Source organism: Ammodytes marinus, assembly GCF_949987685.1.
Source record: "Ammodytes marinus genome assembly, chromosome: 9".
Classification (NCBI taxonomy): Eukaryota; Metazoa; Chordata; class Actinopteri; order Uranoscopiformes; family Ammodytidae; genus Ammodytes; species Ammodytes marinus.
The window spans coordinates 19,429,121-19,456,860 of NC_137213.1; the positions used below are offsets into that span (position 1 = coordinate 19,429,121).

Consider the following 27,740-nt stretch of genomic DNA (forward strand, 5'->3'; position numbering starts at 1 on the left):
CGCACTCTGCACCTCCTACAGTGAGGGATCACCTTTCACCAGTTCAAGGGAATTATATAGTTTTTTCTTTGACATTTGCTTTGTATCTGATGGAGGGCAGGATCACCTGTGGACTATGGCTGCTCGTCGTCTTTCTCTCGGGATGTGGGCGACTGGCCGCTTTCAACCTGGACACCACCAATGTCCCGAGCAAGATCGGAGATCCAGGCAGCCTGTTCGGCTTCTCGCTCGCCATGCACAGGCAGCTTAATCCGACGGATAAGACATGGTGAGTGTATTGTTTATTGGGAACATGTTTGGACGCATTTTATTTACTTGAGCGTCGTCCTGGGCATAGAAACACGCCATACGTGTCAAAAACAACTCCTGTAAACCATGTATCCTGATCAAAATGTTACAGCAATGTAGGTGATTTTTAAGTTCATTGTGAATTGTTCGAGCTGCCACGGGAGATGCCTTCTAAAGAAAATCCCATCTAAAACTTTTTTTGAGAACCTCAGACAAAAATGTGTAACCAGAGAGAGCTAAACGCTGCGCGATCATTTGAGCAGGTGTCGCAGGTGGTTTAGCTAACCGTGTGTTTTTGTTTTGTTTTGTTTTTAACTAAAGCTCAGCTAACCCTATTCCTTCAGCTGCTTAAAACAATGCGCTGAGCTTCATACATGCACCTGTTGTAAGTTTAACCGTAGGCCTACCTCTTGTTAATCTTTGCCTCCAGGTTACTTATCTGTGCCTTTGTATTGCACCTCCGCAGCACTTCTGCTTCTGCGCGCGCTGCGCATATGAACAAAATAATAATCAAGACAATAAGAGTCTATTGAGAGTATTGTCAATGTTGGCCCTAAGGCAAACCTCTTTTTTTTAACAACAGTATATTTTGGATCAAATGTGAGCAACCACGCCTCACCTTCTGCTGTCTAAATTAGACAATTTAATTGTTGCTTTTATTTTTCCTTTTCTTTTTTTTGCCAACCTTCTTTCCTAAGAGGTTTAAGGGGAGACCAGACCAGGCATTTAGGAGCTAAACATCTCATTGAATCATTGCAGACGTGTTTATGGGCATTCACTCGAAGGGTTTAGTCACCCTGTTGAAAAGGCTAACTGCCATCAAGTGAACAGCCTGCACATTAATTAACTGACCTGAGATCAGAGCATCCGGCAGGGCCGGAGTGGGACTCATTTTCAGCCCTGGAGTTTCATGCCTCAGATCAGCCCACTTTCACGCCGACATTATTAATGTAATGTAATAACAACCTTAATATGTACGTCTGCAAAAGTGCACTGTTCTCTGCACCCTTGTAATTCTGTGTTTTTAGACTGTGTGGACTCAAATGCTCCTGTTTAGCCTATAGCCTACTCAGGTGCCTGCCATGGTGCTACTATGTGCAGTAGGAGTGTACGGAGACGTCATTATCTGTAGGCTATCTGTTCAACAAACACAATTAGCCTATCTATATGTAGGCTACCTGTATTCGGATATGAAACCGGAAGTGGCTGGGGCTTATGGGCTTATGTGTGAAAAAAACAACAATTATTGTCCCTTCAGAGCCTCAAATTGATTTAATATTGGCATATTATCAATAATGAGATAGGCATATTTTCCTCATACTGTACTCATCTGTTTCTCTCTCTCATTATAACTGTCTAAGCCCCTACACGTTTGACTGGGGGACATTGAACATTCAGAGTCTGAAACAGTAGGCCTATTACATCACAGTAAATCATAAACTTGCCCAATTTATTTTATTTTTTCATCTCTGTCCCTTTTTATTTTTAACTAAACTAAGTTGTATCATCGATCTAGATAAGATTTATTTTGCCCGTTTATTTCCCTCTTCTCTCTCACTCTCCCTGTCTCTCATAGGCCTATCTCTGTCTCGCTATCTCTCTCTCTCCCTCTCTTTTTTAATTTCTAACTTAGTTCAATGAATAATTACTTTAGACTAGGAAACAGCGTTTTATAATCTAGTGGTCTAATTGATCAACGCACAAAAACGACACTTTTTTTGAGCAAATCTCTTCGTTATAAACAGATTGTATGAACTAAACAAGCGAAGTGTTTGCAGATCGAATATTTAAAGATCGATTTTATTAAATGAAGAGACGTGGTTCACGTTCAGAGATTTGAAATAAATAAAAGTCAGGAGGGACTGAAGGTGACTCGGGGTCACAAACATCCAGCGGAATGGAGAGACCGCAGCTCACGGGGCCATGCATAAACGCAGCTGGTCTATCTCTTTTCTGCCACGGCAGCGGAGATGAACAGCTGATAGGTGCCACTCAAGTTAAGGCAGAACGCGCCGCGTCAATTTAGTGCATGATAGGCAAAATAAATAAATAGTTGTTTCCTGAATAATAACGAGATTATTCGCGAAGTAAACATATTCGGATCGATCATCTCATTATCCGTGCTCATCCGAATAGGCCAACATGTTCGGATTCTGGCTCATCCTAGTGCAGCCGACGCTCCAGTCGCCATTGTCCCGAGCATGCATTGAACATATATGACTGGGGGCTGTGACTAACTTTCATAAAGCCTTTGGTATGAGCGCAGAATTACAAGTTATCTTTCACCTCGTAGTCCGACATGCTGCTAGAGAGAGACACGCAGCAGGGCTAGGAGGCCCTAAATTCTGCTTCAAAATAAAAGTAATCTCACGTTACGCCAGTTAGATGCTTTTAATGTGAAACTGAAGCTGTAGGAAATGGTCAGTTTCCATTAGCAGTAACTTAACTGCGGACTAATAATATGATTTTTAATGCACCAATAGGTAAAATGATATTTTAACCCAGTGCCATGACTGGGCCGGCCCTCGCAGCCCAAAAACCAGAGCGGCCCACCGGGAATGCTCCCGGTTCTCCCGATTAGCCACTCCGGGCCTGGCATCCGGGATTCTTTAATCTGGGAATCTGTAAACCATAATGTGCGAGCCAGAAATAAGAACAATATATACTCCATTACTAGTAAAATGTCTGCATTGAAAATGTTAGATTAGTAAAAGCAATCAAAGTATCAAAAAAACACTTTAACCATAACAAGTATTAGCAGAAGAAATGGCCCCTGTAAGTTTTCAAATATATTAATGTGTTGTGGCGTGTAGAGACGGGAGTCGGAGGCGGAGTGTCAAAAGACGGAGCTAACTGCTTTAATGACATTAATACACTTGTCGAGTAACAACAACGGAGCAGACAGTAAACTCTTGATAGTCTCAAAACGCCAACAAGACAAAAACAGGAAATTCCCCCAGTCATAACAGTTCCCCCGGAACCCCGGAACTTCAGTTCCATAGGTGAATTATGTAAAAGCACTACACAAGCCCCCCCAGAATTCACCCATAGTCAAAGTCCCCGCGCCGGAAAGGCACGATGGCCCGGCCGCGACTAGAACGAGTGGCAGGGGCCGAAGAGGGGAGGGGCGTGGTGGGTGCGGCAGGACCAAGCCCAGGACTGGGCGGCAACGGCACCGACAAGGCGGCAGGGAGCCCAGCGGGGCGTGGCAACGGGGGGCGTCCACGGCGCGGAGCCTGGGCCAACTCCAACGGTCTGGAAATGTCCACGTGGGCAGGCTTGATCCTGTCGACAGAGACAGTCTCGGGCCTACCACCGACGTCCACGACCAGGCTCTTATCCCCGTGTCGCAAGACCCTAAACGGCCCGTCATAGCGCAACGGTCCACGGTGGGCGTCGTGGCGGATGAACACAAACTCCGCCGTGTGCAGATTGGGTGGCACCAGGGAAACGGGGGTGCAGTGCTGCGAAGTGGGGACGGGTGCGAACTGCTTGGCGACCTCCAGCAGAGAGGACCGCTGCCTGGCCGCCGACCAGGGTGTTGTGGCGTTCGGAATGAAATCCCCTGGAACTCGCAGCACCTGACCGTAGACTAACTCGGCAGACGAGGACTGCAGGTCCTCCTTAGGCGCCGTCCGGAGCCCCAGCATCACCCAGGGAAGTTTGTCCAACCAGTTGCCGTCCGTCAAACTGGCACGCAAGGCCGCCTTCATGGAGCGATGGAACCGCTCGCACAAACCATTAGCCTGAGGATGGTATGCGGTAGTGCGATGCAGTTTAACCCCCAGATCCTTAGCAACCACATTCCAGATCTCCGAGGTAAACTGTGCACCCCGGTCGGAGGAGAGGTCCGAAGGTGTCCCAAAGCGCGCGACCCACGTGCCGATAAACGCACGGGCCACATCGGAAGACGATGTCGAGGTGAGTGGCACAGCTTCAGGCCAACGCGTCGTCCTGTCCACCATCGTGAGGAGGTGGGTGAAACCATGCGAAGGGGGGAGTGGCCCCACCAGGTCGATGTTGACATGGTCGAACCTCCTAACAGGGACGACGAAAGGCTCCAACGGGGCCTTGGTGTGGCGGTGCACTTTTGTACGCTGACAGGACACACACGAGTCGACCCAGGCCCGTACGTCCTTCTTCAGTCCTTTCCAGACAAACTTCTGAGAGACCAGCCTCACGGACGCCCTCCTACCGGGATGGGACAGGCCGTGTATTGCCTCGAAAACAGCCCGCTGCCAGCCGGCAGGGACCAGTGGCCTGGGCTGGCCGGTGGAGAGGTCACACCATAACCTGACCCCTGAGTCGCCGATCGCCACTTTTTCCAGGCGCAGCCCGGTGTCCGAGTCTTTGAGGGACTGAAAACCGTGGTCCGTAGCCTGTTCCGCACTCATACGCGAGTAGTCGAGACCCAGCTGCACCGCGCCGACGATCACTCTGGAGAGGCAATCCGCGACCACGTTGGATTTGCCAGCGATGTGCCGGATGTCCGTGGTATACTCAGAGATGAATGACAGCTGGCGCTGTTGGCGGGCGGACCACGGCTCGGCTACCTTGGACATGGAGAACGTGAGGGGTTTGTGGTCCACAAAAACCGTAAACTGACGGCCCTCCAGGGCGAAGCGGAAATGACGGATTGCCAGCCAGACGCCGAGCAGCTCCCTGTCGAAAGTACTGTATTTGCGCTCCCGGGGTACCAGCTGGCGGCTGAAAAAGGCGAGCGGTTGCCAGGCGCCACCGTCCCACTGCTCTAACACCGCGCCAACCGCGTAGTCGGACGCGTCGGTTGTGAGGGCCACCTGAGCTCCGGGCAACGGGTGGACCAACAATGCGGCCCGGCTCAATGCAGTCTTAGTGTCCTCGAACGCTCTGTCCCTCTCTGCAGTCCAGTCGACGTCTTGGCCGGGCGTCCTGTCCTTGAGGGCCTCATACAGCGGGCGCATAGTGTGGGCCGCCCGGTGTATGAATCGGTGATAGAAGGTGACCATCCCCAGGAACTCCCGGAGCCCCCGGGCCGAACGTGGGCGGGGAAAGTTGGAAACAGCCTCCACCTTCGACGGAAGGGGGACGGCACCATCCCTGTTGATGAGGTGCCCGAGGAACTGGATGGACGGCACCCCAAAAACACACTTCGCCGGGTTAATGATCAAGCCGTGGCGGTCGAGCCTTGTGAAGAGGGCCCGGAGGTGTGTGAGGTGCTCCTCCTCCGAGGAACTGGCGACCAGGACATCGTCCAAGTAGACGAAGATGAAAGGCATGTCCCTCAGCGCCGAGTCCATCAGCCGCTGGAAGGACTGGGCCGCGTTTTTCAGGCCGAATGGCATCCTGAGGAACTCAAACAACCCAAACGGAGTGACCACAGCTGTCTTCGGGACATCCGCAGGGTGCACCGGAACCTGGTGGTAGCCCCGCACAAGGTCGACTTTGGAAAACAGGAGCTTCCCCGCCAGATGCACGGAGAAGTCCTGAATATGGGGCACTGGATAGCGGTCGGGCGTGGTGGCGTCATTTAGGCGGCGGTAGTCTCCACATGGGCGCCAGCTGCCATCCTGCTTCGGAACCATGTGGAGTGGCGAGGACCACGGACTGTCGGAACGGCGAATGATGCCCAGGCGCTCCATGTTGGCGAATTCAGCCTTAGCAACCGCCAGTCTCTCCGGAGCGAGCCGTCGGGCCCTGGCATGGACGGGGGGCCCTTTCGTCTCAATATGGTGCTCCACACCGTGTTTCGTCGACGTGGACGAGAAGGTTGGTTGCAGCAGGCTAGAGAACTCTCTGAGCAGCCGCTGGTACTTGTCACCCTCAGAGAGCGAGCTAGAAAGGCCGTCGTATGTCCCCTCATCGCAGACACATGCGAACGAGGAGAAGGTCAATGCGTCCACCAGGCGCTCGTTCTTGACATCAACCAGCAGCCCGTGTGCGCACAGAAAATCTGCGCCGAGGAGGGGGAAGGAGACGTCGGCTGTAACAAAATCCCATGTGAACCGTTGACCTCCAAAACATAAATCCACAGACTTCGTGCCATACGTTCGGATCGGGGTGTCGTTGGCAGATGTTAAGGGAGGGCCGTGCAACCCGCCGGCGGCGTCGTCCACCGTAGCCGGCACCACGCTCCTCTGTGCACCGGTGTCGCAAAGGAATTTACGCCTGGAGAGGGTGTCCACGATGAACAGCAGCCGGCCCTTTGTGCCTGCGCTCACGGCCACTACTGAGCGCAGGCCTTGGCGTTTCCCGCCGCGTTGAAAGTGCACGGAGAGCGGCACCTTTTTGCCTTGGCCCCGAAACGTGCATGGAAATAGCATAAGCCCGCAGCGGTAAGGCTGTCGGTGGATGCGTGTCCTCCGCCAAGGGGAGCGCTGCTGCCCGGACGAGTGTAACTGCGTGTCGGGGCCAGCACATCCGGGGCGAAACGCTGGGTGGCCAGAAAGAACCTGTCTGCCTCCTCTGCCAGAGCCCGTGGCTCCGTGATGGATGTATTCGCGAGCGCTGTCTGGACGTGTGGTGGCATGTGTCGCAGGAAGAGTTCGAAGAAAAGGAAATTTGGTACCTCCGTGCCCAGCAGGTTTAACATCATTTCCATATGTTCGGAGGGTTTGCTGTCCCCCAGGCCTTGAATGGCAAGAAGACGCCGGGCTCTTTCCAATCGTGACAGTTCAAAGATTTTGAGGAGGTAAGCCTCGAGCCCTGCATATTTATTTTGGGCAGGAGGAGATGTAATAAAGCTTACTGCCCTGGCTGCAGTGGAGCTCTCCAGTGCTGAGACGACGTGGTAATAGCGTGTGGCATCATCTGTAATCCCACGGAGGGTGAACTGAGCCTCTGCCTGTGCGAACCACGTTGCCGCGGACGTCTCCCAGAACTTCGGCAGTTTGAGAACGATGGAAAGCGCCATGCTGTTGCGATCGATATTCAAATCAGTCTCGGAATCTTCAGCGGGACTGACGTCGGGGTCACCAATGTGGCGTGTAGAGACGGGAGTCGGAGGCGGAGTGTCAAAAGACGGAGCTAACTGCTTTAATGACATTAATACACTTGTCGAGTAACAACAACGGAGCAGACAGTAAACTCTTGATAGTCTCAAAACGCCAACAAGACAAAAACAGGAAATTCCCCCAGTCATAACAGTTCCCCCGGAACCCCGGAACTTCAGTTCCATAGGTGAATTATGTAAAAGCACTACAGTGTATCATAACATTTGATTCTTATTTTCGATGCAGTAATGTGTAATTAGCATTTTCATTTTGTAGTTAGTCGAGGTGGAAGCAAATTGACATAATGCATTATGTTTTATAAGATCATTATCTGATCAGGTCACTCTTTGAGAGTGAGATTACAAAATTGCCTATATACGAAAATGTAAAAATAATCTCTGCAAACACTGCACGCATTGAGGTGCATTAGACAGTTCACATTTTTGTTCTAATATTCTTCAAGTTAAATGAACTTAAGTTTCTCATTCACAATCATTATTAAATTGTTGTATTTTATCAAATGTAAAAAACAAACAAAAAAAACAACAACAAAAGCAACTTCATATTGGCAATAAATGTATTGGCAATCAACCGTCCTGCTGTCTAAATGTCGGCATTGGCATCGGCAATTCGAAAACCCATTAAAGTGCCTTTAATTGGCATCAAAATTTAGCATAAGGTACTTATGCTGCTCTTAACTGTCATTTAACAAGGAGGGAACTGATTGATATGACTTTCCTATCTTGTAACTGGTCGACAGATGGGGCCAAAACTGTGCCCCCTAATAGTGATTTGTATTTGTATATGTATAGCTAATGCCTAAAGGTCACCACTCAGTGTTTATACTTACTGCAAGATATCCTGGACTAATAGACTATTAGTTATTAGCATCCCCAAGTACTTAACCGTCTCCACAGAGGTTATACACTATTCTTAAACTTTTACACATACTAAATGTACACACACACACACACACACACACACACACACACACACACACACACACACACACACACACACACACACACACACACACACACACACACACACACACACACACACACACACACACACACACACACACACACACACACACACACACACAGAGGCAGTTAGTGTCCCAGATTTAGGCTGTGTCTCAATGAAGTCTACGTGGTGATCAGCACGAGACCACGACCACAAAGTCGCTCTGATTCCGGTCGTTAAGTTAAATATAAGTACACAGACAACAATTGGATTGGGTGAAGTGGATAACAACACATACCAGGGTAGTAGAAGGTAGACTGAGCTGCTGCTGGAGCTGTAAACTATTACTGTAACCGACGAGCAACAGGTTGACAGATTTGCCTGACATTGTATTGACATAGAGCTTAAATAGATTTTTTGGAAATCTGTTGTCAAAATCCAACAATCAGCTAAGAATCAGATGAGCTTGAAGCATCAGCAGCATGTGCCTGTTAAATACATTACATCGCAAGTTTGAATGCATGTGTACATGTTCGAGCAGGATGGAAGCCACGTTGGTTTTGCAAGTTACGGCGCAGATACGGAGATGGAATGCACTCTCGCTGCAAACAGTGCATCTATGTGTGTGTGTGCACATGCGTTCAAGTATTTGTGTGTGTTTGTGTGTGTATGTGCGTGCGTGCGTGCGCGTGCGTGTGTGTGTGTGTGTTTCCACGGTGCACTGAGGCGTTGCCTTGTTGTCAGTCACTTGGAAGAGTGTCAGATAGCTCACTGTGTTCTTTCATACATTCCTAACCTGAGGCAAACAATAAAAGAAGACACAGAAAGATTTTTTGTGTTGACAGAAATTTTCTTTTCTCGTGAGGGTTGGCAGTGGCACAGACATTCATTTGCGACAACATGTGTGCTGTAGTAAGTCTCTGCTTGTGTTTGCTTGTCCCCTGTACCCTGAACCCACCCAAACCCCACCCAAACCCCACCCCCAATGTGTGTCTCTGCTCGGCTGCTGGTGCACATAGAGTCACAATCCTTTGCCGGCAGGGCATGCCAAGATGTATTAGGTTTTAGGTCTTTCAGTGTCTTCCATGCCCTAAAGGGATGAGTGTACATGTACCTGCAGGAGAGGGCTGGCTGTGTATACGTGCGTGCGTGCGTGTGTGTGTGTGTGTGTGTGTGTGTGTGTGTGTGTGTGTGTGTGTGTGTGTGTGTGTGTGTGTGTGTGTGTGTGTGTGTGTGTGTGTGTGTGTGTGTGTGTGTGTGTGTGTGTGTGTGTGTGTGTGTGTGTGTGTGTGTGTGTGTGTGTGTGTGTGTGTGTGTGTGTGTGTGTGTGTGTGTGTGTGTGTGTGTGTGTGTGTGTGTGTATGTGTGTTAAGCATGGGACTGTCTGTATAACCAAATAAAGAGCACAAAAGGCACAAGAGGAGTGGGGAGGGAGAAGAGGAAAAATGGGGAGAGCGAGTAGGAGTTAAGAGTTTGTGAGATGGGATGTGTGTGTGTGTGTGTTTGTGTGTTAAATAGTGATGTCGACGTCACACTTAGTCTACACTGCTAGAAAAGAACAAGGGGAGATGAAAAGACGGTAGAGTTTAGTATTCAAAGTCAACTTTGTGTAAGCCCCCACCTCTCCACCCTCTTCTCCTCAGGTTAGTTGATGTTATCCAACATCAAAGAGCCAGAGAAAGGAACTGAGGAAAAAGAAAAGAAGTGATGACTGAAAGAATGCAGAGAGGAGCATAAATCACTTTCACATCTGGGCGCCCAATATGAGCCGTCATTCAACCAGTCATACTCAGCTGTGCTCAAACGGGTAGAGAGGGAAATTGGGTAACACAAGATACAAACTCTGGATCTGCGAACCATTTGGAGGTGAATGCCTCGACTTGATAGGGTGCCATTGACTGGCTGTTACTAAGCGACGGGCTGCGCCCTAGCTGGCAGCTAGTGTGCTGCTGCGAGAAAAAAATACAACATAGCTCTCTCAAAGGGTTGTCTCTATATGATGCTCGTTTTGGTCATGCACACGTTTTTCTCAAGCACGCACGCACACACACACACACACACACACACACACACACACACACACACTCACTTCCGGCACAGCACTTCCCTTTACTCTATATGTTTAGGAGTTAAGATATAATGTTTAAATAAATGTCGAAGAGTCTCCAATTTAGACACTTGAGCAAAGCTTTTTTTAAATGTCAATTTTATGTGAGCAACTACTCCAACTTTTCTCCTGTCTGAACAACAATTACAGTTTTTTTCGATCGCTAAACCACAGTGGGCACAACTGTAGCTCTATGTGCAAAACTCTAACTACAGTCTGCACTACCAACAGTCACTGGAGCTGAACAGTTCACTTCACCTGCAAAATAGGCTCAGTGCAGCAAACACTATGAATTGTCCTCACTGAGAAAACACACACTGTCACTCAGAATATGCTCAGAGTACAAACACTAGCATCAAACCCCAATACATAAATTACAAACTTTTAGTCTTTACAGTTTGAATAATTTGAGTTATTTCACACAAATTACGTAATATTTTCTTTGATGAAAGGGTGAAATTCTTTCACATGAAATTGTTTATTTTATAACATACCAGTTTTTTTAGGAAAACAAAAATAAATGAAAATCAGAAGTTTGCTTCAATAGATACACATTTTGTATATTTTATAGAAAACATTTCCAAATGTAGTATTTATCTGTGTAAATATTCTATAATCGTAATACAGAAATCTATCCTGTAATGTTGTCATTTACTGTGAGGATGCAACTCTAAGCTGTTTGTTTGCTGGAAAATTCGTATTACAGATGCACCTTTAGATTTTTGCAGATTGGGTTGCACCCTCAACCCTGCCTCTCTCAATGAGAGACCATGATTCACAACAGGGTCTATCAGTGTAGCCCTTACTCTCAGGTCGCCTGGGACTGGGCTATTGAAAGTCCCCAGAGTAAGGACTAGACAGGGAGAGGCAGCCTTTAGTTTTAATGCACCGAAGCTCTGGAATAAACTTCCAGGGGACTTGAGGTCCGCTTCAACACTTGGCTCTTTTACAGTTTTTCACAATTGCTTAAACACATTTCCTGATATACTACCTCACTTTTTCAAAACCCTAAACCCAAATTTCAAAACTCAAACACAAAATGCAAAATCCTTCACTTCTCTTGCAAAAGCACACTTTACGCTCAAAACAATGTTAACTCTTCACTAAATGGTGTTTTCTTTTCAAATGACAAACACATACATCATATGACTAGACATTTCTAGCACTCATTGAACACTGGTGTGCAGAATGGAAAACACTATAGTATAAATGCAAAACACTATATGAATGCTTTATCAGTAGATTTATGCCTTTGCATGTTCATACACTTTCACCTACAGTAACAACAAATACTTTACGGTTTTTGCCAAATGCTAACACACATGTTGCAGAATAGTTTATTTTGCCATTTCAAACAAACACAATGAGTAGGTAGGACTGCAGTTCAAGCAATTCAGTGCGTCAGTATGAACTAAGAAACAATTACAGTAGAATAAAAAAAAACAGCGTTGTAAGGAATTGGGTGGTTGGATTATGAATCCTTTTATGGATACCGCCTCCTGTTTGCGTTTGGCCACATCGCCTCATCAACATCACACTCAATGTCATCCTTTGAGAAGCAACAGGGAAATGATCCCCTGATATCCAGACTAAATCTCCTAATTATGGAGCGACTCAGGTTGGGCTGCACTTTCTGTCCAGGCTCCCTCATTGATAGGCCATGATCTATAACATAGTCCATTATAGTGTCCCTGGTGTATGTGTCTCCGTCTGTTGCCTTATTTGTCCTCGTCCTCCTGTCACTCTCTCTCCTCCTCTTTCCCTGACTCTTACTGTTTCAGAAAGGAGCTGAGCTCACCTGGGGTCTATTTGTAGTGCTAAGGTTTAGACCGATTGGTTTTCAATTAGTTTAATTTTTTTTCAAGAAGTATGTTGGAGAATTTCAAACACAGCGCAAAGCATTTATCGTGTTTGTAGGGTTGGAGCTTTGGTTTAGGGCAAGGTTACAAAAGTTAGAGGTTGTGATGCTGTGGTCATAGCAGTCACTTTTAGTGTTTACAGTATTCGGCAAAAACTGTATTTGTACCAAAATGTGCAGTCTACTGTAAATCACAGCAAACAGGAGCTCATCTCTGACCCTTCTATAGCTAACTGCATAAAAGCCTTTGAGTTTAGAAATTTGATTGGCAGTGTGTTCTGTGTGATCACCAAGAGAGAGAATTCAGGAAGAGTGTGCAATATATAGAGAATAGTGTGTAATGTTGTGAAAAATGTGTGTTCTGGAATGAGAATATGAGTGTAAGGCAGGAAATGTGTTTGGAGTTCAGCAGAATTGGTTAAGCAGTTGGTAAATTAGTTACAGATTGTGCACATTGTGTCTGATGTTCCAAAAAATGTGTTTAAACAATTGTGAAAAACTGTAAATCAGGTCTGAAGACCGTTCTGTTTCCGTTTTAACCTGAAATTTTAATTTCTCATTTTGAATAATTTTTTCATTTTATTTTTTTAATTTTTTGGAATGTGTGCTCTATACACGATGTATTTTGTTCTTGCTTAAATTCTTTTTTTGAAAGTGTGCTCTATGCTTGATGTATTTTGTTCTTACTTGATGTATTTTGTTATTGCTTATGTAAAGCACCTTGAATGGCCTTGTGTCCGAAATGTGCTCTAAAAATAAACTTGCCTTGCCTTGCCTTGCCTTGCCTTACTGTATTTCATCAGACATTACACCTCTATGTCTTCCTCCACACATCCACACTCTCACTGCCACTCTTCTCCCTCCAACAACCTGTCTTCATTGGTCCATTTCCAAATTTTCTTTTGAGCTTTCCCTTTATACTGTATATGTTCACTGACAAGTCTAAAACAAGACACCTTCTTAGTGTTTCAGTTGAAATTGCAACCTGCAGTGTTTGAAATGCACTAGGCATTCATTCTGTTTTGAATGTGTGGTTTACAGTTGTGGCAGTAGTGTGTTAGCGTTTAGGGCTGGAAATACACAGTGTTGTGCAGGTTGTGGTTAAGCCATGAGATAGGTGTGTAGAGTTTTGAAAATTGTGTTTAATGAATGAAAAATGAGCTGGAGTTTGGTCCAAATGAACCGCTGCTGTGCATACTGTTGTTAGAGTTTTGCACTTGTCGCTCCAGTTGTGCCCACTGTGGTTTAGCAATCGAAAAAAACTGTAACCATGATCTTGATATGATGAGTTTGTTTCTTTTCATCGTTGCTGTTTGTGCAAAGTTTGCATTCATCACAATGCATGTAGAAGTAGGAATTACAGTGTCCATTCTTTGTTACTGCAGCAGAGACCCCCAGACCAGAGGACCCCATTTCCAAGAGTTCAGTGTGTCTTTTGACAGCCCTCTCTCTCAGTCCATTCTCCCCACTTCCTGTGTCTCGGAGCTTGATGAGAGTAGAGATGTGCACGACTGGGACTCAGCGTTAGTCACGACTCTTCTCCTTGAAGCAATGTCTCGTTTGATTCCGACTCATCTTTGACAGGCGAACACATGCCCTAACCATTTCACAGTGTGAAAATATGTTTTGGTGGGGAGTTGACTTACAGTAAGACCGTGGAGTATCAAATGTCAAGCTTCAGTCACTCCCATTGTAGTTTAAAAAAGGCCTGGATATATGACACTTGATGGGTGGGATAAAGGTACAAATGAAATTGTCTTTTTTTTTAAATACACCAAACTAGCCTGGCACCTCGTGCCTACTTCCGCTCAATTTTCATTTCCCTTCAGTAGTCAGTCTGGGCCTGCGGTATATTAGTGGGTTTTCTCCGGCCAGATTTTTGGCGATCCAATCATGGACCTACAGTATAAAGAACAGAGGGAGTGGCTGAGAACAATGACGTGTGCCAGTTTCAGTTGTAGTCAGAAGCCGGCGCTTGACATACGTCATGACCAAACGTTTGTCAATTGAGCGATTCCAGACCCTCTGTACAAATGAAATGAAGTACAATGGTCTGGTAGGACCAGGCTAACACCAACCCGATCCAGTGGTTAAAGTGGGATAAACAAACGGTGTAGAAAAACACTATCATGCGGGAGGAATGTGTTCCTGTTGTCCTGACTCAGTCTTCATGGATTTCATTTTAGAGAAATGTCCTCATATTCACTCAGCATTGCCTGTAAAACTCATTTAAATCCATCTTGTTGGGTCAGCTGTACAAGAATTTTGGCTAAATCGGTTTATGTTTGTATGTCGTATATATACAGTATATAGATTAACTCTCTACCACACCCACTGAAGTCAATGTTAAAGCAGAATATATGCTGATCACATCAGGCCTTTGTTGCTCAACACATTTCTGTGTTGAATCCCTCCCAGATGGTTTGTGCATCTGAGATTGCTTTGTGTTCCCGCTTAAAATGGCAATGCCTAATACCGTGCTTTACTGTGAGGAAACGGTAGATTTCAGCCCTGTGAGTCCACGGAATCTTTCGCCTCCGTGAGAATGGTGACTGATTTCCTCACTGCAATCAGGTGTGTGTGCACTGATTGGCTGATTGAACCCAGGTGTGAAGAGATTATATATGCCCTGAGACCCCAGTGCTCTGTGCTGCTCATTGTCTCACCTTAAGAGGTAGTGAGAGGTTGTATCCTAGTGCCCTCTGAGTTTGAGAGAAAATAAGTGTTTGTCTGTCCAGCTGCTTTCAGCTGCTTGGCAGTGATGGTTTTGTTCTCACTTTAGTTTGGTATTTTTAAGTAGCCTGTGTGGCTTTTTGCTTTCTCCCCCTCCCCTTCTTCGCCTTAGCGATTCAGTGGTTATCCCTCTGGGGATAACTTTTAGAAACCCCTTGGTCCGCACCTGTGTCCCAAACTACACCCCCCCCCCCCACCCCACACCCCCCAGTCCTCACACTTTACAGTATTAACTCAAATATTAACAGACAAAGCAAGGCAGAGAGAACTCCTGGAACATGCAGAAGGAAAAGAGAGATAGAGATTGGTGCATTGACAGTGTGTATGGGCTCTACTACTCACCACTGTAATGATGAGACTGCATATAGGCGAGAAGTCCAACTGCTGGCAGCATGGTGCAGCAGCAACAACCTGGCACTCAACACAAAAGAAAAAAAGGAAATTATTGTGGATTTCCGTAAGACCGGACAACTGAGCCACTCCCCACTCCTCATAGGGAATGAGGAGGTGGAGAGGGCCCATAGTTTTAAGTTTCTGGGTGTGTCGGAGGACCTGTCGTGGGGGAAAAACATCGCCTCTGCCACAGCAAAGCCCAACAACGCCTTTACTTCCTCAGGAAGCTGAGATGGTCCAGACTGCCCCAGAGACTCATGGTCAACTTCTACCACTGTGCAGTGGAGAGTGTGCTGACCTATGGGTTACTGGTGTGTTTTTCCGGCTGCACCAGCGCAGAGAAGGAGGCCATACACAGAGTGGTGAGAGCCGCAGGGAAGATCATTGGGGCCATCCTACCAGACATCGCTACTGTGTTCACCTCCCGCTGCATGCACCGAGTAAAAAACATCCTTCAGGACAATATACACCCAGCACCCAGCAGAAGATATTGGTCCATCAGGGCCAAAACTAGCAGGCTGGCCAACAGCCTATACCCCCAGGCAGTCAGGCTGCTAAATGGACTGTCTGCCCCCCCACTCCCCATTGGACACCCCTCTGTGACATAATTACATTCCATGCACCTCCATAACTATGAACTGGACTTTGCATCGCTGCACAACACTCAACAACCCTACCACCATCAGATGTATATATTTATTTATGTATTGCACCTTGTGGGTTATGGGAGTCTATGGGGTATTTATGATTTATGACATATAGGAGTAGTTACTATGTGTAAAATACTGGGTGATTGATTGATTAATTATTATGTAAATATGATTGGTGGACAACTAAAATGTGCCTGTTTGTTTGCTCTGACAACGTTTCGTTGTTACTTGTAACAATGACAAAATAAAACTGAACTGAACTGAACTGAACACTCCACAAAGCATCAGATTGAGGGATGACATGCTTGACTTGTTTGATTTACCCATGTAGGAAACCCTGGGAACTGGATTCCCCATCGTCAAAGACTTGGGTGTGGTGTTTGCCCTTCTTCCCACAAAGGCAACCGCTGTGTGTGTGTGTGTGGATAGAGATAGAAAGCCTGGTCGAATCAGTGCCAGCAGGCAATTGAAAGGGTTCTTTGACTCAGTTGGACCGTGAGGACACGACACATCAGTTTGGTGGCGGATGTGTGTGTGTGTGTGTGTGTGTGTGTGTGTGTTGCTGTGTGACACAGTCGACTGGAATGTGTGATAATGTATGTGCAAATGAAAGGAAATGCTTCTTTTTCTTCTTCTTTTTCTTCTTCTTCTTTTTCTCCTCACAAGAAACATTGGATAGAGACTGCATTTGTCTTAGCAGATCCATGTGTGTGTCTGTTGCAGGCTGCTGGTGGGTGCCCCGAGAGCAAAGGCCTTGAGTAAAGAGAAATCTAAAGTGACAGGAGGACTGTACAACTGTGACATGAGCTCGGCCTCCTCCCTTTGCAACAGAATCGAGTTTGACAATAAAGGTGAGACATATACAGTATATATGTGCATTTCTCTCATATGCTTTTGGCTGTAAGAAACGTTTGGCCAATATTTGAGACACCATGTCCTCTCTGTGTTTACATCTACCACTGTCCTCTGTCCCTGTGTAGAGGATCCAACTATAGAAAGCAAAGATAACCAGTGGTTGGGAGTGTCAGTCAGCAGTCAGGGGCCAGGGGGCAAGATTTTGGTAAGTAAGACTGTTTATATTTGTATCCACAACTTCAATTTGATATTACAAGCTCAATTGTATAGCTGAAACAATAAATTGATAATCGATTAGTTAATCAACTGATTTGACAGTATGATGAGTCATGTTTTCAAGTGAAAGTTCTGTGGTTGCTGTTTTTTGAAAAGAGAGGATTGCTGCTTTTCTCCATTTTACATACTGTATTTGTAAACTAAAAAATTTCCATTTATAATACAGCCGTAACAATTGTGAGGGTTGGTTTTTAACCAGTCAGTTATATATTTTTTAAAGATTATTTTTTGGCATTTTCAAGCTTTATTAGATAGTACACAGTTGAAACGGGGAGAGAGAGAGAGAGAGAGAGAGAGAGGGGGGGGGGAGACCTGCAGTTAAAGTCCACGGGTCGGATTTGAACCCGAGACCACTGCAACAAAGGCCGGAGCCTATATGGTACGCACTCAATCCACTACGCCATAGCAGCGGCCGACCAGTCAGTTATATTAGTGATATGCATTGCAGCTCTAAATTAAACAGATCAAGAATTTCAGAGCTACAACTAATGATTATTTTCATTGTGAATGAATGTGATTTTTTTAAATATTTTAACATTCAGTCTCTAAATTGGACTAAATGGACATTATTGAATTTGAAGAGTCCAAGGTAAGGTAAATATACTTTTACAACCAAAACTAAGATTACTAAAAATATCAAATTGAAAGGATATAAAACAAAGAAAAAAGCATGTTTAAGAACTATAACCAAGTTATTGTTTTTTTCTCGATAAACGGCGCATACAATTGTCTTTCACAATGGGTAATGACTGAATGTTTCAGCACAGCAGAATATTAATATTGTCAAATATATGAGTACTCAGCTTACCTGACTTCTGTCAGAAAAGGTGAAACGTATAGTGCATATTGGAGTTAATTCTGTTAGTCAATCATGATGCCATCTTCCCTCTTATTTGCCTTAACAGCTTTTATTATTATTTTTCTTTTTAACATCATTGTTTGGCATTTTCAATGCTATGTGATAGTTTAGAGAGACAGCGATGAAATGGGGTAGAGAGGGGAATGACATGCAGAGAACTGACCACGGGTCGGATTCAAACTGGGTCTGCTGCGAGGACTGAGCCAACCTGCATCACATAAACTCTCTTATGTGTCTCTGTTTCCCTGGTAGACCTGTGCCCATCGCTACCAGAAGCGATCGTACGTCGGACAAAGTACGGAAAGCCGTGAGATTAACGGCCGCTGCCATGTGTTGTCTCAGGACTTCACCCAGAATCCAGATTTATCTACTAGTTTCTGTCAAAACCGGCTCAAAGGCCACGAGAAGCATGGCTCCTGTCAGCAGGGCGTCGCTGCTATATTTGACGATGAATACCACTACATGATCTTCTCGGCTCCCGGAGCGTTCAGCTGGAAAGGTGGTCTATTGTGTAGATGCGTCAAGTGTTCAAGTTTACTGCTGATTATTGTGTCATGAATTTTGCATACTTTGCAAGCTAGATCTGTCCACCTTAATTCCTCTCCTCTCCTCCAGGTGTTGTGCGAATGGAAAATACAAACCAAACTCTGTTGGAGGATCGGATGAATAGAGGAATTTGGGAAGACGGTCCTTATGAGGTGGGAGGCGCATCAGCGATGAATTCCAAACTGGTCCCTGTTTCTGACAACAGCTACCTGGGTAAATCACAGTGTGCGCTCTCCATCCATTCATTTGCCAGTTGTACACCATCGCTTCAGTTGCTTCACTATCACAGAAAGGCGTGATGATATAGTACCTGTATACGTTCAATCTATGTCTGTCAGGCTTCTCTCTGGACACTGGGACACATCTGACCAAGAAGGGCCAACTCACGGTGGTGGCAGGAGCTCCCAGGTATAGCTACACAGGAGCGGTGCTGCTGATGAAGAACATAGACCTAACCGACAAAGTGGAGAAAGAGTTCATTCTGGAGGGGGAAGGGCTGGCCTCGTCTTTTGGCTACGATGTGACTGTGCTGGATCTCAACAATGACGGGTGAGTAACGCAGGGAAGCAGCGGTAGCCTACACACACAACCTGTTACTTAAGTAGTAGAAAATGTATTTTCGGTCCATGACCACAAAGACATAATACAAACAAGATCAATAATAAAAAAAAAGAAACAATGGCCGAAAAGGGTGTAAACCGAAGCTTATTATGCCTACCCTCTCGACATATTATTTTATCATAAATATATTATATTAGCCTGATCCTACCAGACCATTGTACTTAATTTCATTTGTACAGAAGGTCTGTAATTGCTCAATTGACAAGCGTTAACTCACTTGAAGGCGGGTGTCTGTTGAAGTTTAAAACTAACGTTTGGTCGTGACGTTTGTCATGCGCCGGCTTCTGAGCCACTCCCTCTGTTCACTGATTGGGCCGGCAAAAATCTGTCCGGAGAAAACCTAAGAATATAAAGCAGCCCCAGACTGACTACTGAAGGGAAATAAAAACTGAGCGGAAGTAGGTAGGCGGGCGGTGCCGGGCTAATATTATATATCACAAAATCATTTATTTTTATTTTTATTTTTTTAAAGACAAAGCAATGGCGTGAATTTATAAAAGAGAAAAACAGAAGTCAGTTAAATAAAGCAAAACCATGAAAGAAAAGAAAAGTTTCGTTGATTATTGAGTATAGTTTGATTAAAGTTATACATTATATACTTTCTATACATTTTTATTCTATATTACATAGTGCACAGTATTACCATATATATAAATATAATGTTGCTCCAGACTCACTCTATATGTGTAAGTATAAACACAATGCAAAACAGTATCGCTTACACAGTTACAGTATACAGTTACAAAATCTGCTCAGGAAAGAAAGTGTCCCCTGCTTTTACTGCACACTCACAATCAAGCAATGCCCCTGTTTGTTAGATGGCAGGACATAGTGGTCGGAGCGCCTCAGTTCTACATGAAGGACAGCGAAATCGGGGGAGCGGTTTACGTCTACATCAACAACGCAGGAAAGTGGAAACATGCCACACGCACCAGAATAGACGGACCCATGGACTCCATGTTTGGTTTGGCTGTGGAAAAAATGGGAGACCTCAATATGGATGGTTTCGATGGTGAGGATGTAATGTGTGCGTGCGTGCGTGTGCATATTTAATTGGTCTGTCAACTGTTCATTCTGGGTGGCCTCAGTCCTCTTGTAAAGTGACGTACCTGTGTGCCCTCGCTATAAGTTGTCCTTCTTCTGGCTGTCAGATTTTGCAGTAGGAGCTCCTTACGATGAGGAAGGTGTAGGACAGGTTTACGTCTACCATGGATCAGCCGCTGGCCTCAGCTCTGATAAAAAAGCATCACAGGTATGACAAATAAATAAATAGCTGGAACTTCTCCTTTTCAACTGTGGCTCTGCTGCAGCATTTTGTGTTGGGAGGTAGTAAGGTGGTATTTTTTTTTTAACCTTTATTTATACAGCTATATCCCATTGAGTCCGAAGACTCTTTTGCAAGGGAGACCTGTTCCCATTTAGCATTTACACGTTACCATTCACACACACATTCATACACCGATAGCAGGCTAACTATCGACATTCACACGAGGCAAGGTGGGGGAAGTGTCTTGTCCAAGGACACAACAACTATGACACAGGTGGCAGGGCGGGGATCGAACCTCCAACCCTTTGATCATAGGCCGACCCGCTCTACCAACTGAGCCACAGTCGCCCCACAGTAGGTATAGCTGAGAGAAGGGTTGAAAAAAATTAAACGCATAAATATTTGGTCCAAATGTCTATCGCTTCTATCTAAAAAAACAAACAAAATAACTCAATTTTTTTAACACCACCACCAGCTAGGTAAAACATGGGCACATTGTCAAACATAATATAGATCTCTACTTTTTTTAGGGTGTAGCTCAGAAGAGAAATATCTGATAGTTGGTTATAGATCTGATTCAAGTGTCTTTTTTTTATTTTTTATTTTACATTCTCAGAATCAAGCTCGGCATATACCACGGGGCAATGGGTGACTGTAAATGTCTTTATGTGTTGGCTTTAGGTTCTGTCCGGCAAGTCTCAATCAGTCAAGCTGTTTGGCTACTCTTTGGCAGGCGGCATGGACCTGGATAAGAATGGCTACCCTGACTTGGCTGTCGGATCCCTCTCTGACGCCGTCTTTCTCTTCAGGTGAGTGGATCGGTACTCTCCCCCTCCCCCTCAGCTTTACATCTGTGATCAGGGTCAGAGAATTCACTAACTTAGTTCTGTCTTTCCCAGATCTCGTCCAGTGGTTAACATCAAGAAAGAAGTCACTTTCTCACCGAAGGAAATTGACCTTACCAATAAGAATTGTGGCAATCAATTCTGGTATTTATAAATATAATAATTTTATATTTTTATTATATATATGCAAAAAGGTGATGCAAGGTCCAGTCTGTAAAGGACGTTTAATCCTTTGTGTCTGATTTTCTGATCTGCCCTGTGTCCCTAGTTTAGAGATTGAAGCATGCTTCACCTACACTGCCAGCCCCGCAAGCTACGCTCCCAAGCTGAGTAAGCTGAGCCATCTCTTTCTTGATTTGACAAACAAACTTTCCGCTCCTCATCATCAGAAAGTTCAGATAATCAAAGAAAGATTTCTCCATCCCATCTAGTTGTGGCGTACACTCTCGTGGCCGACGCTGACCATAAGAAGAAAGGCCTTAATCCCCGGGGGTCCTTCCTTAAGGCAAATAGCTACAAGTCTGAAGGGACCGTCACTATCAACAGCAAAGGAAAGAAACAGTGCTTTAAAGAGAAGCTAGCCATACAGGTAGAGTCTCTGTTAAATGCCTGTCTTCTCTCGTGAGCAAAGTGCATTGTGTGGGGTGTAACGTCTAGGGGTGAATAGTCGACTAATCAATGATTTGTTGGAAGGAGCCCATTTCGACTGTCAAACCCAGAGTCGACTAGGCTCAAAATATGGTTATGAAACAAGGATCATTCCATTCCGGCTATATGCAGGTGCTGAAAGACTGATTTCACTTAAACTTGCTTGGTTTCTCCCAATAAATCATGATACATTGCCTATTGTGGTATAAATACGTGGTATTTTAAGTGCTCTGAGTGAGAGAAGAGCGCTATATAAAGAAAATGTATTATTATTATTATTATTATTATTAATAATAAATATCAGCCAATTATAGTGTTAACAAACATTTGAAAATTACTTTAAATCAGTCACCTTAGTCTGCGTGAACAAATCACCATGGTAGACTAAGTCGCAATAGAATCAATTCTTATGCAAAAGCAAGAAAGATTCCAACTGGAATGTGGTGTTTCAGCCCCTTTATCTGCTGTTGAAAAAAATGGAAGCCAATGTAGCAAATGAGAATAAGTCGACTATAGGCAAGTTTCCACCAATCAGATTTGACCATGTACATTCTATAGTAACGCTGTGTCACGTCGTCATTTTTCAGGAAACTATTCGAGACAAGCTGCAAGGGATCCCCATAGATGTGTCTTTGGAAATATTGGACTCAAAACGTAATCGTAGAGATAGTTCACCTGAGCTGAAACCTGCCCTGGACAACAAGGAGTCAAAGATGTCTCGATCTATGGTACTTAACGCCAGATACTTAACTTGAAAGACGCAGATTTATAGAGACGTGCAGTAGACTTGGGGATGTTTACCGGCGCTGAATATGGAACCTTTTGTGTGTATGAATGTGGTTTTAGGTGAATTTCATCAAGGAGGGTTGTGGCGGTGACGTCTGTCGAAGTAACTTGCAGGTGAAACATCGTTACGGCCGCAGGACCACTGACACTGACAAGTTCAATCCATTTGAAAAGTAAGCACACATGCACACGCACACTCACTCACACACACAAACACAAACACAAACACACACACACACACACACACACACACACACACACACACACACACACACACACACACACACACACACACACACACACACACACACACACCTTCTTTCATTCAAGTATAATTTTATTAAGGCTTACTTTTGTGGACATCCTCACCATGTTAGTGTTAGTACTAAGTTGCTTTAAAAACGTCAACGCACACAAATCCGTACACAGGCTCTTAACTGCTGTCTGTCTATAGGGAAGGCGAGGTGTCGGTGGTCTTTCTCAGTGACCAGAATGACGTCGCCTTGGAGGTCACAGTGACCAATCAGAATGGAGATGATGCCCACGAAGCTGCTCTCAACGTCACCTTCCCGTCCAACATTACCTTCTCGTCCACCGACATCCCAGCGAAAGTGAGCCACTGTCTCTCTTACACTCACTCACTCACTCACTCACTCACTCACTCACTCACTCACTCACTCACTCACTCACTCACTCACTCACTCACTCACTCACTCACTCACTCACTCACTCACTCACTCACACACACACACACACACACACACACACACACACACACACACACACACACACACACACACACACACACACACACACACACACACACACACACACACACACACACACACACACACACACAAACCAGTTTTTCTGATTTGGAACTTGTTATTGATTCCAGGACGGTCACGTCAATTGTAGAGGCAATAAAGATGGCTCCCAGGTGGCTTGTGACATTGGTAACCCCTTCAGACGCGACTCAGAGGTGAGAGAAAATCACCTTTTTGATGCCGGTCAACCCCCCTCTGCACAAGTGGCAGTGCTTTATAAAATTGTTCTGTGTTTGTGCATACAGGTTGTCTTCTACATTTTTCTGAGTACTGGAGCCCTTATTCTCGATACCAACACGATGGGGATTGATCTCCAGCTAATAACGTAAGTATATCTAACAATCAATTTATTATTTATTTTTTGGTGATTGATCTTGAAATGATGGATGGCTTGATGGTGGTTCTCAAAGTGGGTATCTGGAGTATCTGACATGTATCTGACTGTGTGTAATCCGACAGGACAAGCGACCAGTCAATACAACCTGTCACAGCAATGGCAAAGGTGGCCATCCAGTTGAAGCTCTCTGTAACAGGGTAAGAAACACACACACACACACACACACACACACACACACACACACACACACACACACACACACACACACACACACACACACACACACACACACACACACACACACACACACACACACACACACACACACACACACACACACACACACACACACACACACACACACACACACACACACACACACACACACGGATTCATGCCACTAACTGCACTTCTATGTCTTCCTAGACATGCCTATCCATCTCAGGTCTACTTTTCAGGAAAGGTCAAAGGCGAGGAGGCAATGAAGACTGAAAGTGACATTGGCAGTGCCATCACACACGAGTTCAGAGTAAGTAAGGGAAAGTTAATTCCCATGCACACATGCTTTAGTTAGATAAATCAAACAACATCATCGACGGTGGAACACTGTGTTTCTGACTCGATTTACAGATATTCAATCAGGGAAAGAGCTTGAAAAACTTTGGCAGCGCCATCCTGGAAATCAACTGGCCAAAGGAGACGAAGGACGGCAAGTGGCTGCTCTACCTGACAGAGATCAGCTCCTCTGGACTGACAAGCATGGAGTGCACTCCGAAAGATGAGATCAACCCTAACGGGAAGGTCAGTGAAAGAATCACAGTACCATATGTGCTAGTCACTCTGCCTGTACGTGTATTCTAGATACTTGTATTCTACAATTAGATTTCCCTGGACAAATGAAGAAGCTAAGGTGAATTGAATAGGTGTTTGCACTTACTTTACTTTATTTTCTGCTTTTAGGAACTTACTAAAACCAGGCCGAGAAGAGCAGTAGGAGAGACCCAGGGGAGTCAGGAGGGAACTATTTCACGTTACACTGAGAAGCAAAAATCTGAATCTCTGGTAACACCACCCTACTTAGTTCTATTCTTTTGTTAGTTTATGTGCATTTGCAACCAGCAGTGAATCCAGGGGGAATCCAGTCATAACTCTGTGCTCCATTCTTTGTTGACAGTCCTGTCAGAAAGGGGCAACATGTGTGAAGATCACGTGCCCCCTGATGGGCTTAGACAGAACTGCAACTGTCACCCTTAAGTCTCGCCTATGGAACGGCACCTTCATAGAGGTAACCCAGCTTTTCTTTAACATTACCTGTTTTTTATCCAACTGTTTAGTCAGGATTTGAGATGGGCAGCAACTGTACGGTAGAGTGGAATTTTTTACACCACACATTCTTTCGAAAAATACATTATTCCCATATATATGATCATTAACACAGTTAAATAGTTTCAATAACATATGGCTGCACCGCAGTAAAATCTTTTTATAAATGTGTTAACATAGTATAGAAAAAAACAATTGTTGGAGTTTTGTGGAGAAATAGATGAGATTAAGAATTATTAAATTAAAATAACTTTTCTCGCTTTGTAGGCTACCTCCCACACAGGATGCTATCTGCTCAGATGCCAATTTACAAATTAATCCATTTGTTATTTTGTTTTTCTTTGACTGTCATTGATTTTGAATACTCTCAGCACCATTTTAAAGTTGACCCTCTTCTTATTTCTTCAAAACAGGATTATTCCAAGCTACATCACGTGGAGGTGCTAGTGAATACCGATCTGCGAGTTATTACCAAAGTGGAGAGCAAAGTGGAAAATGCTACTACAGAGGTAGGCCTATGTACTGTGATATGAGACATAACTGGAATTTATCAAGACAACAAAAAGACATCCATTAGTGTAGTTGACCAACTGATCCAGAGATCTTCACATAGATGTTATGCCAATGTGCTGCCTTCCCCTAGGTGCGACTGATAGCGTTTCCAGAGAAGCATGCGCTCCAGTATGCAGGAGTTCCATGGTGGGTCATCGTGCTGTCCATCCTCTTTGCCCTGCTGTTGTTGGCCCTGTTGGTTTTCCTTCTCTGGAAGGTAGGGCTGAAGGAAAGGGACTGGGACACACCCTGCCTCCACTAATAAATATATATTAAAAAAAAAACACATAACCTACAGAAGAACTGCATTTTCGTGATAACTGAAAACGCCTCCTATATGATTTAAATGTTAATGTTATGGACACCTAGCAGTCTGTGAAGCACCATTTAACACAACTGAAAGTGTGCATACATAGCACACACACGTTTTAATCTCATTTGCCTCTCCTCAGTGCGGATTCATTGGGAAAAAGAATAAAGAGGACCCATCAGAAAAAGAGAGGCTGACACCAAATGCATAAAAAAAAGCGAGAGGGTAAAATGACCTGGTCTGCCGTGAATGAGTGACACTTTTTTTTTTCTCTCACTCCTTTTTGCTTAAAAGAATGCTGTTTTTTGGCAGAGAGTGGACAATTCTCACACTGTGACATGAACGGCAGGATTAACGCTGACTATTGTTTTTGCAAAGAGTTTACGCCTAAACAACTTTCACACATGTTTATGTGTGGACCACTGCAGGTTATCTGCATGGCCAGGGGGGCGGTGATGTCTGGTAATCACTGTGACTATTACCTCATGCTCTGAGGCACTATCTAATTTTCCTTTTTCCTCTATTTCAACTTTTTGTTGTTGCTTTTGCACACAACGTCACTTGGTTGGTATAAAGGTTTCTTTCTCTCTGCATTAAAAAACAGGGGCATCAGAACATGCCTCCTTTCTTTAAGGGTTCAGGTGGCTTCTTAATGGATTCGATGCATCTTGCCTGCGAAACAAACTCCTATTGCCTCCTCATGTACATTTCCTTTCTCTGTGCACCTTCAAATAGCTTCCCCTTCACTCTGATTTAGTTTTTTCCCCCTTTTCATTCTCTGCAGTGTGGCTTTTTCGAGCGAGCCAAACATGAAGACGAGATTCCCACTCACAGCGCTGTTTGGATCAAACGGGAAGAGATAAAGCCAAAGTCTGGGAACGCCAACTGGGAAAACCTGGAAAAGAAGCCCTGGATGACAACCTGGCACGACAACAAGGAGCATTATTCTTAACCGCCTACGAGATTTGGCCTTGCTTGCACACACACCTGCTGATACAAACTCTCAAATTCACCTTTTTCCTGCCTTGTATTTGCACAGTGTGGAATGTAAATAAAGAAAATTGTAGTAAAAAAAAAAAAAAAAACTTTTTTATAAGACAAATAATTGATCAAACATTCTGCTATTTGTTTTAACTGCACAACTACTGTGTCAAGAGCTTTGGAACTTTTTTTTCCGTGTACATTTTACTACATTCAGTGTTGACAGTGGGGAGGGAGGGTGAGAGCGTTTCTGGGTTGTTGTTTTTTGTATATTTCTGAATGTTTTTGCAGAATTGTTCTTGTATTTATTCTTTGCCAGGAGTACTTTAGGTTACATTCCCTACAGGCCAAAGACCCATGCTATGCACACAAAAAGGTGACTTATTTTTTTTCCTTTTCTTTTTTTACTAAAATGCGTGTATTTTCCCCCGATTTTAAAAAGTGCACTTCATTATCATTCCATTACTGTGCCTTAACTTGCTCATCAATCAGTGGGCATATTTTCCCCTCAGGTCCGTAGCCTACGTTGTGAAGGCAACTGCAACTCAACCACAGTAGTTGGAACACTCGGTTTGTAAATATACTACCAAGCCTATGCAGGATTCACCTCTTATTTCACTGGCTGTAAAATAGGGAGAGTTTGGGCGCACAGAGTTTCTTGAATTAAAATGATCTATGTTCTACCTATGTGTTCTGTGTGCGTGATTATTTTCGATGCAAAAATTAAAAAGTTTTAAATGC

The 27,740-nt window shown here is 44.7% G+C and overlaps 1 protein-coding gene across 1 annotated transcript; it reads left to right on the top strand.

The window, feature by feature from the left end:
• On the top strand, positions 1-27,682 carry LOC307255105 (integrin alpha-6-like). Its single transcript, XM_080033723.1, has 26 exons — positions 1-268; positions 16,690-16,817; positions 16,947-17,026; positions 18,209-18,455; positions 18,572-18,715; positions 18,841-19,051; positions 19,942-20,135; positions 20,275-20,375; positions 21,072-21,199; positions 21,290-21,379; positions 21,504-21,565; positions 21,667-21,824; positions 22,471-22,611; positions 22,730-22,842; positions 23,124-23,280; positions 23,568-23,651; positions 23,742-23,821; positions 23,956-24,030; positions 24,260-24,362; positions 24,464-24,634; positions 24,794-24,895; positions 25,008-25,118; positions 25,570-25,665; positions 25,800-25,925; positions 26,161-26,243; positions 26,803-27,682. The coding sequence occupies exons 1-25, from the start codon at positions 90-92 to the stop codon at positions 26,227-26,229; spliced, it is 3,150 nt and encodes a 1,049-aa protein (XP_079889849.1). The 5' UTR covers positions 1-89; the 3' UTR covers positions 26,230-26,243; positions 26,803-27,682.
• The last annotated feature ends 58 nt before the right edge of the window (positions 27,683-27,740 follow it).

Excerpts from the sequence above, each read along its gene's own strand:
- LOC307255105 (XM_080033723.1), top strand. The coding sequence starts at position 90 with ATGGAGGGCAGGATCACCTGTGGACTATGGCTGCTCGTCGTCTTTCTC. Across the intron at positions 22,843-23,123 it reads AAGTTCAATCCATTTGAAAA|GGAAGGCGAGGTGTCGGTGG; the intron begins GTAAGCACACAT and ends GTCTGTCTATAG. Across the intron at positions 23,281-23,567 it reads CCACCGACATCCCAGCGAAA|GACGGTCACGTCAATTGTAG; the intron begins GTGAGCCACTGT and ends TATTGATTCCAG.